Source organism: Camelus bactrianus, chromosome 10, assembly GCF_048773025.1.
Source record: "Camelus bactrianus isolate YW-2024 breed Bactrian camel chromosome 10, ASM4877302v1, whole genome shotgun sequence".
NCBI classification, from domain to species: domain Eukaryota; kingdom Metazoa; phylum Chordata; class Mammalia; order Artiodactyla; family Camelidae; genus Camelus; species Camelus bactrianus.
In genome coordinates this window covers 11,641,200-11,655,758 of record NC_133548.1, presented here as the reverse complement: position 1 = coordinate 11,655,758, position 14,559 = coordinate 11,641,200, and the positions used below count along the sequence as shown (strand labels likewise).

The 14,559-nt window shown below is 44.0% G+C and overlaps 1 protein-coding gene and 1 non-coding gene across 2 annotated transcripts; one reads left to right on the top strand and one right to left on the bottom strand.

Moving 5' to 3' along the window:
* Positions 1 to 9,139: 9,139 nt before the first annotated feature.
* TRNAA-CGC (transfer RNA alanine (anticodon CGC)) lies at positions 9,140 to 9,211 on the bottom strand. The gene has a single exon. It is a non-coding gene; the product is annotated as a tRNA-Ala (tRNA).
* Positions 9,212 to 9,565: 354 nt separating this feature from the next.
* On the top strand, positions 9,566 to 10,519 carry OR6Q1 (olfactory receptor family 6 subfamily Q member 1). Its single transcript, XM_010952367.3, has one exon. It carries the CDS (start codon positions 9,566 to 9,568, stop codon positions 10,517 to 10,519), a length of 954 nt encoding a protein of 317 aa, XP_010950669.3.
* Positions 10,520 to 14,559: the final 4,040 nt, after the last annotated feature.

Genomic DNA, 14,559 nt, shown 5'->3' with positions numbered 1-14,559 from the left:
GTTTAGAAAACACAGAATTTCTACAAATTATTAAAAAAGAGAAGCAACTCAACAGAAGAGTGAAGGGATGCCATGCACAGGAAAGGAAACCCATGCGGTCAATAACGTTTGATGTGATGCTAATCCTCAGATGGTCAAAACTGTCAGAGGCTGTGTCACCCAGGGCTGGCTTTGTATGAGAAATATCGTAACTCTCAGACATTGCCGGTGGGAACAGAGTTGGGGCAACCCCAGCCCCTTTAGAGAGTAATTTAGTATTATTCAGTGATGTGGAAGATGCCCATTTAGGTATACACCCCAGAACAGCTTGTCTCAGAATCACCTGGTGGTCTTGTTAAATCACACGTCACTGGGCCCCACTCCCAGTGTTTCCAATCCAGTGGGTGTGGGGAAGGAGCTGAGAATTTGTGTTCTAACACGTTCCCAGGTGCTGCTGCTACTGTTGGTGGGACCACAAGTTGAGAACCACTCCCTTAAGATGGCCTTTTGAAGATGTGCACAACAATGTTTGTTGTTAAGAAGAGTGAAAAACCAGAAACAAATGCCCAGCAAGAGAATGACAGTAAATTATGCCATTTCCCCCCATGCAACAGAATATACATAGCAATGAAAATGAATGAAACTAGAAATGAAAATATAGCATAAAAAAAATAAAAAGCAATGTTCTATGAAAAAAGCAAATTATCAAGTGATATATGGAGTTGGATACCATCTATATATATTTTAAAGAAATGCAAAACAAAACGATGTACTGCATATGGATAACAAATGGTATAAATCATGCATGAGCGAGATAATACTGAATTTATGATACTGGTTAGTTCTGAGGTGGGAGTGGAGGTGATGGGATTGAAAATGGATAAACAGAGGGCCTCAACTATATCTGCTTTTTTTAAAAAAAAATCTGTCTGTCTGTCTGTCTATCTATCTATCTATCTAATCTACTGACCTATCATCTATTAGCATTTTTGCAAAAAAGAAGATCTTAAGTAAACATTGCTGTCTCAGTTCAGGCTGCTGTGACAGAATGCCATTGACTAGGTGTTATGTAAACAACAGAAAATAATTTCTGACAGCTCTGGAGACTGGAAGTCTGAGATCAGGCAGCCAGCACAGCTGGGTTCTGATGAGGACCCTCTTCCAGGTTGCAGACTGCCAAATTCTCATTGTATCTTCAAATGACAGAAAGGGGACAAGAGAGCTGTCTGGAACCCCTTTTATAAGGGCACTAATCCCATTCATTAGGGCTGCATCCTCCTGACCAAATTACCTCCCAAAGCCCCCACCTCCTAGTACCATTACATGGGACATTAGGATTTAACATGTGAATTTTGGTGAGACACAAGCATTCAGTCCGTAACAACTGCCAAGGGTTAACATCTGATCAAGGTAGGTCATGGGTACAAAGGCATCATTGTATTATGTTCCTCCTTGTGTGTAAATTTAAGTAAATTTGAATTATTTCACGAGAAAAATGCATTAAAAAAATACCTGCCCAAAATACTAGACCAGACTTCGTTTCTGGATACTGTTCAAGCCAAAAAACCTCATTTTGACAAGATTGAGTCTCTGTTGTGGAATAAGAGTGATATACAGCTCCACATACTGCTTCATAATGACACACAAGAATTATAAGTACAAGTAGTGATTCCAAACTTCCTCTCAGGGGAATGGCGAAGGCCCTCAGCTTTTCACCCTCGTCTGTGTTCCTCTTCCTTTATCAGAGAGTTGGTTCTGCTGATCCTCTTCTGTCTGTCCTGGTTTTTGGGCTGGGATATTTGATTCCTCAGGGCAAGAGGAGAATAAAAGGAATACGATCATTCAAAGCCTCTTTTATTACCACCCCCCGCCCATCACAGAGGAGAATTCTGCCTTGAATTGCTCACTTTTGGACTTCCGTGCTGTCAAACCAGGACAGCAAATAGAGTGACAAAGCTTAAGAAACCAGCATGGCTAGATTGGTTTACATTGTAAAGGCAGAGTATTACTGGCAGAAGAGAAATAAAATGTTCTAGAAGGTGAGAGGGGAGGGAGGGAGCGACAGAAACCCGTGGGGACTGGATCTGAGAGCAGAAGTTTGGCACCTGTCTGTTTCCTCAGTCCTCTAGCTTGTTCTTTCCTCCTGAATGTCCTCGGGCTGCTGGCAAGGTGGTCTTCCTAGCTGCTTATTTATCTTTTACTTATTATATATTTTTATTGAAGTATAGTCAGTTTACAATGTTGTGTCAGTTTCTGGTGTACAGCACAATGCTTCAGTCATATAGGAACATACATATATTGTTTTCACATTCTTCTGCACCATAAGTTACTATGAGATATGGAATATATTTCCCTGTGCTACACAGTATAGACTTGTTGTTTATCTATTATCTATATATTAGTATCTGCAAATCTTGAACTCCCAATTTATCCCTTCCCACCCCCTTCCCTCCCTGGTAACCATAAGTTTATTTTCTATGATTGTGAGTCTGTTTCTGTTTTGTAAATAGGTTTGTCTTTTTTTTTTTTTTTTTTTAAGATTCCACATATAGGTGATATCATATGGTATTTTTCTTTCTCTGGCTTACTTCACTTAGACTGACATTCTTCAGGTCCATCCATGTTGCTGCAAATGGCATTATTTTATTCTTTTTTATGGCTGAGTAGTATTCCATTGTGTAAATACACCACAACTTCTTTACCCCGTCATCTGTTGATGGACATTTAGGCTGTTTTTGAGACTTGGCTACTGTAAATAGTGCTGCTATGAACACTGGGGTGCAGGTGTCTTTTTGAATTAAGGTTTCTTCCTAGTTGCTTTTGATTAGCCTTATATGTCAGTGCAGAAGAGGGTCTTTTGCTTTGTACTTTTGGGGAGTAGGAATCTCTGTCAGAATGGGTCCAATAGGGTCAGAGCTGGAAAAGATTTTTCCCACTGAACAGGGACGTAGGTACAATACTGCTCAATACCCTCCCTGTCTAGAGCAGCCCCAAGTTTTACGTAACCATCCAGCATCGCCTGTTAGGTGAGTGGACCCTTCTTCTCTGTTACTTCATTGACTTCTAGTCACATCCTTGTCAGGTAGTACTATTTTCCTAACTTTAGAGATGAGGACACTGTCTCAGACAGATGGACTTCTCCAAGGTTGCACACCCTTGGAGAGGCTTAAGCGGGATTCAAGTCCAAGTCTATGATGTTTTTACACTGGGCTACACCATGCTAGGCTCTGTGAGATCAAGTGAAAATAAAAGACTTGGCCCTGTTATCAAGGAGTTTTATTGTTTAGTTGGGAAGATAAGATGTCTGCACCTGAAACATTAAGGTTGGACCCAAGTCATATGAAATCAAGGGGAATGATCTCATGCGTTCTAGGTATGTTAAAGGGCCAGTCGTCTACAGGGCCCTGTTAACTTTGGCTCAGCTGCCTCCGACAGTCCAACAGAGTGGGCACTCACCTCGCCTGATGTTCCCTTTGCCTTATAGTGCAATGATGCCATATTTACTTTAAGGGGAAAAAAGATTGCTCAGCCTGTAAATAATCATCAGATGCTCTGGAGGAAGTTCTTTGGAAGGAAGGCAATTGGACACACATTCAAGGCAAAAGTCATCCTTAGTCACGGCCTCTGAGGGACCATGAGTTCCTCGAGGATTGAGGCTGCGTGTTTCACACCTGGATTGCACATAGCCTGGCCCAGAGTGGCTACTCAGTAATGTCCATTGTTCCCATTGTAGATTTTCCCCACCTGGGGATAAAGGGCAGATAAGTGGGGGGAAGTATCTGACCCAACCTAGTAGAGGAAGACCTCATTGCATCCTTGGTTGATCTGGAATCCTTGAGATTTCATTTCACCGTCTTCCAGAGCAGCTAGAGCCAGAGACCTTGACAAAGAGTCTAGCTGGTATGGAACCTTCCTTGTTTGGCCCTTCATCTTCCACTGGTGTTTGTCCAGCTGGTCTACAAACTTGGGAATCCCGTGGAGCTTTTGCACACTCTGTGGGACAGAGTTTTAAATGATTTATTATCTTCTTTCCTTTGTTGTCTGAGTGCTTCAAACCTCCATGGAGATCTAATCCCATGGGTCACTCCTAGGGTACATATGTGGGATATGAGTCATTTTATAGCCTGTGACAACCCCTGTTTCTTCTCTTCCCAGTTCAGCTGATAGTGGATCTCTGCCCTCTCCTTATGGTTCAGAGAAGCTGTGATCCTTGAATTTGGGGTCCCTGTTCCACAATGAGATTCAACACGCATTTGCCACCAGTCCCAAGTTCCTGGGCATGATGGGATCTTTGTGTTCTACCCAGAGAAAAGCCAGAGAAGTAGCAGGGGCAGGTGAGTGGCTCTTCTGGAGATGACTGAGAACCTGGGCTATTTAGCTTCTGGTTTATACCAACACTGGAAACTAACAAGCACATATCCAAAACCACGCAGAAGGCGGTGAATGGAAAAAAGTCACCGACCAAAGAGAGACCCCATCTAGAGTAAGGAGCCCTTACTCCAATAAAACCCAACCCTTTCTTCAGTTTTCTTAACTTGTTATCTCATTTTTTTTTCTTTCAAAACCTCTTTTACAGAGTCATTGTGGCTTTAAATATCAATCCATTTCTCAAGTGAGGAAACTGAGGCACGCAGCATTCAACTGATTTGCTTAAACTCACATAGAGTAGGGCTGTCAAGGGATGTTTGGGGTTTGAGTTCCCCTTCATCTCTATCTGCTCCCTCAAGATACCTCCGAAAAACCTACAGTATAAACAAAATCAATTTTCTTGTTATTCAAGTACAACTTCAAGGCCATCCCCAGGGCCCCACTGAGCCTGCCATCCCCTAGGCTCTCCCTTTATTGAAATTCTGCAGTAATCACTAGACTATCAGTCACGGAAGCAAGATAATAAGGTCTTCCTGGAGTGTACTTTAAAGTTTTCAAAGAGCCTGCAAATCCACTATTCACTGATTCACATAACATCCCCAGAGACAGGAAGAGCAAGCATTATTCCTATTTAGAGATTAGGAGCTCAGAAAGTTTGATTCCCACCTCAGTTCCTTTTTGCTATCCTGGGCTCCCCAGCTTGCCTTGGGCCTGGGGTCTCTGTTGTACGTGATTGGAGACCCTTCCCATCTTTTCTTACACCTGCATTTCCCACTTGCTCCTTTCATCAGGAAACTATATGAGTAGCTTTGAGGAACAGATCTTACCTATTCAGTACTGAAGCCGCTAGAATAATGAAACAAGTTCTCAGTTAATTGATCAGGTTTGGTTTTAGGAAAGCCAACCCCTAGGGAGGAGGTACTGAGGAAAGACTGTGGGCTCTGGGGTCAGACTGGGCTGTGTTCTCATCTGGACTCTGCCACTTCCTCGTGGTGGAAGCAGGGCTCGTGGGAGCTCCCCGTGGTGGGTCCCTCTCTCCCCCTCTGCAGCTACCTGGCGACTGGGGAAATCTAGGGCTTGGTGGAGCTTGAGAACAGCTGATGTAATACAGTTCTCAGGAAATTTAAAATTAAATTCAGTAGCTAAGAAAAAAATTATGTGTAAATATCAATGCAACTTGTTTCACACCCAAGGCCAGTGAGAGTGGGGTACTCCAGGCACACAGGCATCATTCTTGCAGGCACCTGTGCCCTTAGAGCTGGCTGGCAGGAGGGTTGCCTGGACTTCAGTATCCAAATTGGATGGCTCTTCTGTAAGTACTGGTCGGCTTCCTTGCCTTCCTATTTCCTTGAAACAAGTAGCTGGAAGTGAAAAAGGAAGCAGCATTCTGGGCCAGCATAATGCTCAGAGTATATATTCAATTTTTTTTTATTACATCAATGTATTTATTGCATGCAGACTGCATCCAGTGACTCCTTTTGGCACTGGCAACACAGTGATGAGCAAACAAAGGCACTATCTTCAAGGAGCTTACATGTGTGTGTGTGTGTATGTGTGTGTGTGTGTGTGTGTGTGTGTGTGTGTGTGTGATTATAGACAAACAGATAAATATCTAATAGTTGATTATGAAGCTGTGACAAAAAAAATCAAGGCAAGAAGGGGGTCAGAGAGTGATGGGAGTTGCATTTTCAGTTAGGTGGTCAGAAAGGGTCTCTCTGTTCAGGAGAATTGAAGGAAGTGCAGGAGGAAGCCACACAGAAAGGCAGAGGGAACAATAAGAGCAAAGGCCCTGAACTTTCACTTAATGCTATTTCCTTCCCTCTTTAGACCAGCCCTGCAAATATGCGTATTATGCCTTCCATTTGGAGAACAGAAAAAATGAGGCTTAGCAAGATAAAGAACTTTTCTCAAAATATAGCTAGTACTTGATGGAACCAGGGTCAAACTCAGCTCCTCTGATTCTAGAGATGGTGCTGTGAACTCACGGAGCTATCCGTGTGCTTTGAAGTGAGATAACCATTGCCGTCACGTTGCAGTCAGCAGAGAAGCAGGTGTGCGGGGAGCAAGAGCAAAGAGGAACCGGAGAGCAGGACCCTGGGCTTCATCTCCGCGCCTCTCTTAGCCCCTTCTGCCTGCCCCATGGCCCCCACCCACCATCGCCCGCTCACTTTGGTTTGGTGGTTGTTTTCTGAAATCACTGTCTGGCTCTTAGTAAGTTTATTTTCCAATTCCTTTCACCTTTGGGGGCAAGTCTCCTCGAGGCCAGGTGGAGAGAGTCGAAACAGGGAGACATCCAGCCTCTCTCTTCAGGCTCATCACGTAGCTGAACCTGCAAAGAGCTGTGGGAACCTAGTAGTAATTTCCCTGCATGGGCTCCAAACTGTTTTTCCATATTTGCTCAGGAAAATCTTAGCCGAGAAAGCAGCATCTTTTGAGGACATAAATGAGGCCAGGTTCCTCTGTGTTGCCCCCTTCTTATTCAGTGATCGTCCCTTATGACTCTCTCCTTTTTCCACTGGCTGTTGTCCCCTACTTGACGCTTGGTTGATAAAGTTCTCTCAACCCCAGAGAGGAAGCCAATGCAGTTAATAGGACTTGGAGCCTCCTTGTGCCCTTACAGGTCACTGGAGCAGGTGGGGAATTCCTCCAGCCGGGCCCTGAGCTGTAGAGAAATTAACCTCACAGGCAGGGCAGGCAGCCAGGGTTGCAGGTGTGTCATTCGGTGACATGAAATGACAGAGGGAGATGGCCTGGTTTTGGGGGAAAGCACAGACTTCTGTGTCAGATGCACTGGGATTTGAGTCTCATCTTTCCCGTTTACTGTCTGGATCTTTACAGAAAAGGTCTGACGTCCCTGCCCTAGGACGCATAAATCGTTTTCCTCTGGGATCTAGGCTCCTTTGGTCGTGTGGCTCTCAGTCCACTGAGGTTTATGATGTTCTGAATTTAGCCTGGGAGTAGGGAAAGAGATAGTGGGGACGGTACATCAGCTTCCTAAGAATCCCAGCCCACAAGTGAAATGCATCACTGGCTGGAGGCAAGAGGGTGGAAATGTAGCCCCTGGCTCAGCTGTCTCCAAGCAGTGGCCCCACATTGAGGAAGAGAGTGTGGATCTTTGCTGTGTGTATTTATGTGTGTGTGTGTGAAATATCTGACTTCTGTACTCCTCCTTCAGCTGTTGAATAAGAAAAGCAGGTTCCTTCAAGGTAACATCTGGATTTGATACAACCCCCCTCAGGTTTTGGCATCTCCCCTCTAAGTCATGGATCAGAGAACTGAAATTATTATAAGGCGACACCTGCTCTGTGCCAGGTCCCATGGTGGATGCTGGGAGCACCTGCTCTGTGCCAGGTCCCATGGTGGTTGCTGGGGGCACCTGCTCTGTACCAGGATGCCCCTCTGGTACATCTGCGATGGGGCCTGGCACAGAGCAGGTTTCCTGTGCGTTTGTTGGCCTGACCTGCATACAAGTTTGGAAGAATGAAGGATGGAAAAGTCTTCCCAGTGAAGATGAAACTATTAAACTCGAGTCACAGCTGGAAAGCTAGGTAAGATTTAGAAATAACACCAACAATTCACGGATGAGGCAACCAAGCTAGTCAGTTGTAGACTCAGGGCTTGATCCTAGATCTGTTTGACTCTAAATCTTGTGCTTTTAATGACTATGAAAAAGAACGAACATTTCAGAAAACTTTGCTAAGAAACCCGTAAGTCAGGCTTCTGCAACATCCATGTGCAGCAAGGAGGGAAGCACCGTTCCCAGGATGCTACATTATAAGCCAAACTGCAAAGGGGAGAAACGGGCAGGAATTGTGCTCTGAAATTTCCCAGCACCAACAGAAGCATGAAGCCTCTTGGGCTGCAATGCAGTGATTTGTCCAGGAAGCCAGTGTTTACAGACTGCCCACTGTGGGGCTGGCGGAGCACGGATTTAGGTGTGGTGAAGGTACTCGCAGGAATCTGAAGACTTTGACCTTGTTTGTTCCTGATATTGAATCTCTGCATGCGTTCATTGGTGGGAAATCATGAAATGTTGAGGTCGGAAGGAATCTGCTTGATTATTTTTAGGGGGAAGAGCGAGGGTTTTAGACCTTGGCAAGCCTGGATTGAAATTCAAGTTCAGGCATTTGTGACCACAGGCAAAACACTGTTTTCCTCCAAAGGGTCAGAGATATTGAATAATTTGCCCAGGGTTACAGAGCCAGTATGTCATTATTATAGTTATCCACTGCTGTTGAACAAACCACTCCAAGGCTTAGTGGCTTAAAGTAACAACAGTTGGTTACTTAGCTCACAAATCTGCAATGTGGGGACGGCTCGCAATTAAGGTCGGCGTCAGCTGGGCCAGCTTGACTGGGGCTGGAGGGTCGATTCCTTGGATGACCCAGGCCCCTGGCTGGCATGTGGGTGCTGGCCGGCAGCGGGGGCTCAGCCAGGGCTGAGAGCTGGGGGACCTTAATTCCTCTCCACCTGGGCCTTTCTGCAGGCTGCTTGGCTTCCTCACACTATGGTGGCTGGGTTCCAAGAAGCAGGAAGAAGAAAGAGTTTCTTAAAGGCTGGACCTGGAAACTGGCACAGCATCACTTCCATATTATTCTGCCATTAAGGAGCCACAAAGCTCATATTCAAGGAGAGTGGCCATTGGCCCCACTTTTCTTTTTCAGACTCTCATTACTTTTTTTGAGGGGGTGGTAATTAGGTTTATTTATTTACTTATGTATTGTTTTTTCAAAATCCCTCCTGCTTGCTTATTTATTTATTTATTTATTTATTTATTTATTTATTTATTTATTGGAGGAACTGGGGATTGAACCCAGGACCTTGTGCATGCGAAGCACATACTCTACCACTGAGCTATACCTCCCATCCCCATTTCTCTATCTTTTATCTCACTAACTTACACTTATTTTTCAGGTTCCCATTTAGACAGCCTTTCCTCCAGGAAGCCCTCTCTGATTCCCCAGGACTGCTTGAGTTTCCCCTTTATTGCCTCCCACGAACATCCTGTCTTATTTCTATCTAGCACTTTTTTTTGTACTGAAATTGTCTGTTTCCTGGTGACCCTCATGGATGATACATGTTTTGAGAGTAAGGATAATATCTTGACTTCAATTTCCTCACTTGAAGTGAAGGAGACTTCAGGCCAGCATCTCACAGGTCCTCTCTGAGTTGTCATTATCTACGAGGTGTTGAGTCTACTGAGCTCTGACTCCTACGTATGCAGCCCTCTACCCCAAACCGAACCCACATAACCGAGTTTGTTATGGTGGGCTTTGCTGAAATGCATGAAATGCGCCTCCTCTTCTTTGCGCTCTTCCTCACCATGTACCTGCTCACCTTGGCGGAGAACTTGGCCATCATCGTGGTGGTGGGTTTGGACCAGCGGCTGCGTCGACCCATGTATTTCTTCCTGACACACTTGTCCTGCCTTGAAATCGCGTACACGTCAGTCACGGTGCCCAAGATGCTGGCTGGTTTTACTGGGGTGAGGGGAGGCAAGAATATCTCCTATGCTGGCTGCCTGTCCCAGCTCTTCATCTTCACCTTCCTGGGGGCAACAGAGTGTTTCTTACTGGCTGCTATGGCCTATGACCGCTACGTGGCTATTTGTATGCCTCTGCGGTATGGGGCCTTGGTGTCCTGGGGCACCTGCGTCCGTCTGGCAGCTGCTTGCTGGCTGGTTGGCTTCCTCACGCCCGTTTTGCCCATCTATCTCATGTCCCGAATGACGTTTTGTGGCCCCAACATCATCGATCACTTCTTCTGTGACGCCTCACCCCTGCTAGCCTTGTCCTGCTCGGACGTCTCCCTGAAGGAGACCACAGACTTCCTGGTCTCTCTGGCTGTGCTCCTGGCCTCCTCCATGGTCATCGCGGTGTCCTACGGGAACATCGTCTGGACGCTGCTGCACATCCGCTCGGCAGCGGAGCGCCGGAAGGCCTTCTCCACTTGTGCAGCTCACCTGACCATGGTCAGCCTCTTCTATGGCACTCTTTTCTTTATGTATGTCCGGACCAAAGTGGCCTCTTCCGTCAACTTCAACAAGGTGGTGTCTGTCTTCTACTCCATCGTCACGCCCATGCTCAACCCGCTCATCTACAGTCTTCGAAACAAGGAGGTGAAGGGAGCTCTGGGCAGAGCCTTTTCCTTCAGGTCTTGGAAAGGTCAGTGAGGAGGTAGGTGGAGACCCCGTTTCCTTGCCTTGGCTTTTTGGAAGAAGGATGGTGAGGACTATGGAAGGGAGCAGAGGCCTAGGAGCCAGGTGTTATGAACTATGTATTAGTTAAAATAAGATGCTAATCTGCTGTAACAAGAGAGACCTAACTATAATGTAGCTTAAAGAATGGCAGAGGCAGGAGAGGGCATAGCTCAGTGGTAGAGTGTATGCCTAGCATGCATAAGGTCCTGGGTTCAACCCCAGTACCTCCGTCAAAGATAAATAAATTAAAAGAAAAAAAAAACCTAATTACCCCCCACCAATAATGATAATAATAAAAAGAATGGAGAATACTTTCCATTTCCTGCCAGAGTCCAAAGTGAGTGCTCCAGGTTGGAGGGTGGCTCTGCCCAACAGGCGTTCAAGGCTCCAAGTTCTTTGCATCTTATAAGGTCAGTGTCTCCTAGGATATTGGCAAACTAAGGCCTGTGAACCAGATCCAGCTTGGGACTTGTTTACAGTGACCTGTGAGCTAAGAATAGTTTTTAAATTTTTAAAAGGTTGAAAACAAATCAAAAGGAGAATCCTATTTCGTGACACACAAACATTTTATGAAGTTAAAATTTTGGTGCGTGTACATCAAGTTTTACTAGAACACCATCACACTATATGTGTATATGTATTGTCTACGGTTGCTTTTGTGCTACAATGACAGAGTGGAGTGGCTGTGACAGAGAACATTTGCCAACTCCCAATCTAGGGCCCTCTTATTACCTACATGGCTGACGTCAGGTCCCAATGGACAAGAAGGGCTTGGATGGAGCATGGAGGAAACAGCCCATATCTTAAAAAGTTTCTCCACTAGATGTAGCAATCACGATTTCCATTCACCTTCATGGGTGAGAAGTTACCCACAGGTCACAGCTAATTGCAAGGGAGCTATGAAGTGTTGTGTGAACCACACTGACTCCATTTTATCAGCTCCACCTCAGGCCCCCAGTCCTAACCCTTCCCATTTCTGCATTTCTGCATGATTGAGCTTTAGCCTATTAACAAGGAATGCACCCAAGCCAGGTAAGTTCCCTGTCAACCTTGTCTTCATCTAATATGAAAACTGGAAGAATTCTTTTTGCTGATGCAGATGGCTGATGGCCTTGGAAATGAAAGGAAAATTCCTGTTCCTGGTGGTACAGACGTGCTTCTTCCTAGTAATCAGTTTCTATTGATTGATTGATTGAAGTACCCTCAGTTACAATGTGTCAATTTCTGGTGTGCAGCACAATGTCCCAGTCATGCATATACATACGTATATTCATTTTCATATTCTTTTTCATTAAAGGTTATTGCAAGATATTGAATATAGTTCCCTGTGCTTTACAGAAGAAATCTTTTTTATCTATTTTTATATATCATAAGGGTGTGGGAAAGGATAAATTTGGGAGTTTAAGATTTGCAAATATTAGCCACTATATATAAAAAAGTTTCTATTTTAGCTTTTACCCCTTTATGTTCCCCTGCACCCTCTTTCGTGCTGTGCAGTGCCAATGTGAATGCCCCTGATCATCATCCACCTGATCCTGCCTGGATGTAACTTACCAACAATAAATTTCTTAATTGCACTTTATGGAGTTGCCTACTTCATTTGTTTAGTCTCAAAGTTCCTTCTCAGTTCAGAGGAAATTACTCAGTTTCTCTGTCTCCCAACAAGAGTCCATAGTTAGGCAGCCAAATACCTGCCAAAATTCGATTATTGCGGAAAAAAGAGAGAACAAATTTTGGTAGACATCCAGCAGTTTCCACCACAAAGTCCCCTGAATTACAGCTGATTTCCCATGGGATCCACGCACTTATCTTCTGTGTATCTACATTCTCTTATTTGCAATAGAGACCAATCCTCCCTCTATACAAAATGGTGCTTTGAAAATTGATTTAGGAAGATCTCTATGGCAATTTCAGCTCACTTGAAGTGAGGCTTAAAAAGACAATTATAATCCAGGTAGTTTCCTGTAAGTAGAGAATTGTATTCCTAAAGAAATTTACAGTCATCATTTGAATGTGGACTTCAGAAGCTACAGTATGTGGAAGAGGAAAATGCTGAGCTTGAGATAAGGTAGGGGAAGGACAGAATTTCTGTGATGGTGTTTCTCAACTGGCCAGTAATGAGCAGATTGCCTGATGGTCCCCGTAGCCTCAGACTCCACCTTCCCCCACCCCAACCCAGTATCTTAGCTGTTGCCATTTTAATAGTTAACAGACAGGGCGCAAATTACAAGTTTTGAAAATCATTTCATTTGCTGAATATAATATCAGTAGTGGACTTTATGTTCTTTTGGATAAGGGCAGGATGCAAAAGCTATGCAAAGGTGATGATCTTTCAGGATCAATTACAAGAATATATCTCAATGAAACAGAAGGAATAGATACTTTCAGGCACTGGACCTGAGTAGATTTTAACACAAAATGATTTTGGCTTTTAGGTTCCTGGCTGATGGGAAAAAAGCAAAATATACTGGGTGTATTAGTTAGAATTTTCCAGAGAAACAGAACCACCAGGATATCTAAATCTGTATATAAGATGTATTATAAGAATAGATGTATTATAGGAATTGGCTCATGTGATTGATTACAGGGGCCAAGAGGCCCCATGATTTGGCATCTGCAAACTGGAGAACCAAGAAAACTTGTGGTATAATTAAGAAGAAGCCTGACGGCCTGAAAACCAAGAAAATTTACAGTGTTAAGTCTCAGGCTAAACCAAAGGCCTGAGAACCAGGAGGGCTAATGTCCAAGGGCAGAGCAAGATAAATGTCCCTGTTCAAGCAGAGAGCGAATTTGTCCTTTTTCTGCCTTATTGTTCAATTTAGAACCTCGGTGGATTGGATGATGCCCACCTGTCTTGGTGAGGGCCATCTTCTCCACTGGGTCTACTCACTCAGATGCATTCTCTTCAGAAACACCCTCACGGACACACCCAGAACTGATGTTTTACCAGCTGTTTGAGCATTTCTTGTCCCAGTCAAGTTGACACATAAAATTAACCATCACGCTGGGTTACGTAGTTCTCAATTGTGGTAACAGAAAGAATTCAAATTCCAGCACAAGGAATGTTTTCTAGATTTTGAGGACTAGTCTAAGAATAACTCTATGGGAAGTATCAGCAAAGCTTACAATTTTAAGCTTCTGGAAGAAGAAATCTATATTTTGAGATAAATTACATAAAATGGTAAAAACTCTGAGGCATAGTCTCAGAAAGGATTCTATACATGTGAAAGTAAATCTTATTTTGATAAAATCTGATATAAGAAACTAAACTGAGAAAAAGGCTCCTTTGTGAGTGCGATTATTTACATTGTAAAAGAATCCATCCCTTAAAAAAACAGACCTGCCTTCCAGAATCTGAGTTCCTGGTGAGATATATGATATGTGTAGGTATTGACAATTAAAGTTTTAAAAGACACGGCTAATGGCCCATTAATCTGCAATGAAGATGTGTTATGAAATCACGTCAGGGAAAATGCATCTTTTTGTAAATAGGGGGTTTCTGAGACTATAATTTGTATTTTGGGGATGTGTTAATTCGTAGAGGGAAACAGAGTTATGCAAAGTGCTAGCTTAACAGAGACATACTTCACTGGTACCCAGAGAATGTCACAGAAAGTAATCCCAGAGAGAAATAGGACTTAATTAAGATAAAACTCTGTAATGAGTGCTGTTTAATCTTGTTTTGCCCACTCTGGGTATCAGAATATTGGCTTAATTGTTAGCTAGGGACTAGCTGGTAACTATCTTGGAGAAGGTCTTTTGACTTGGAACATAGTGAGCATGACTGGATCTGCACTGTGAAATCGTCACTCTACAGTTAGCTGTGTACCATCACGTAACACCGTCAAAGGGCTTTGGCACATGCCTGTTTCACTAAGGCCCATCTGGACTTCCTTCTGTGGTTCCATATTCTTTTTATCCCTTGCACCTGTGCTGGGACTCCCACTGCTTTTTTTCAGGGTCCTTGGTCTTTGGTTAGTCACTTGTTTTTCAATGTTCGCATTCCAAGCCCT

Coding starts and splice junctions, on each gene's coding strand:
- OR6Q1 (XM_010952367.3), top strand. CDS start 9,566: ATGCAGCCCTCTACCCCAAACCGAACCCACATAACCGAGTTTGTTATG.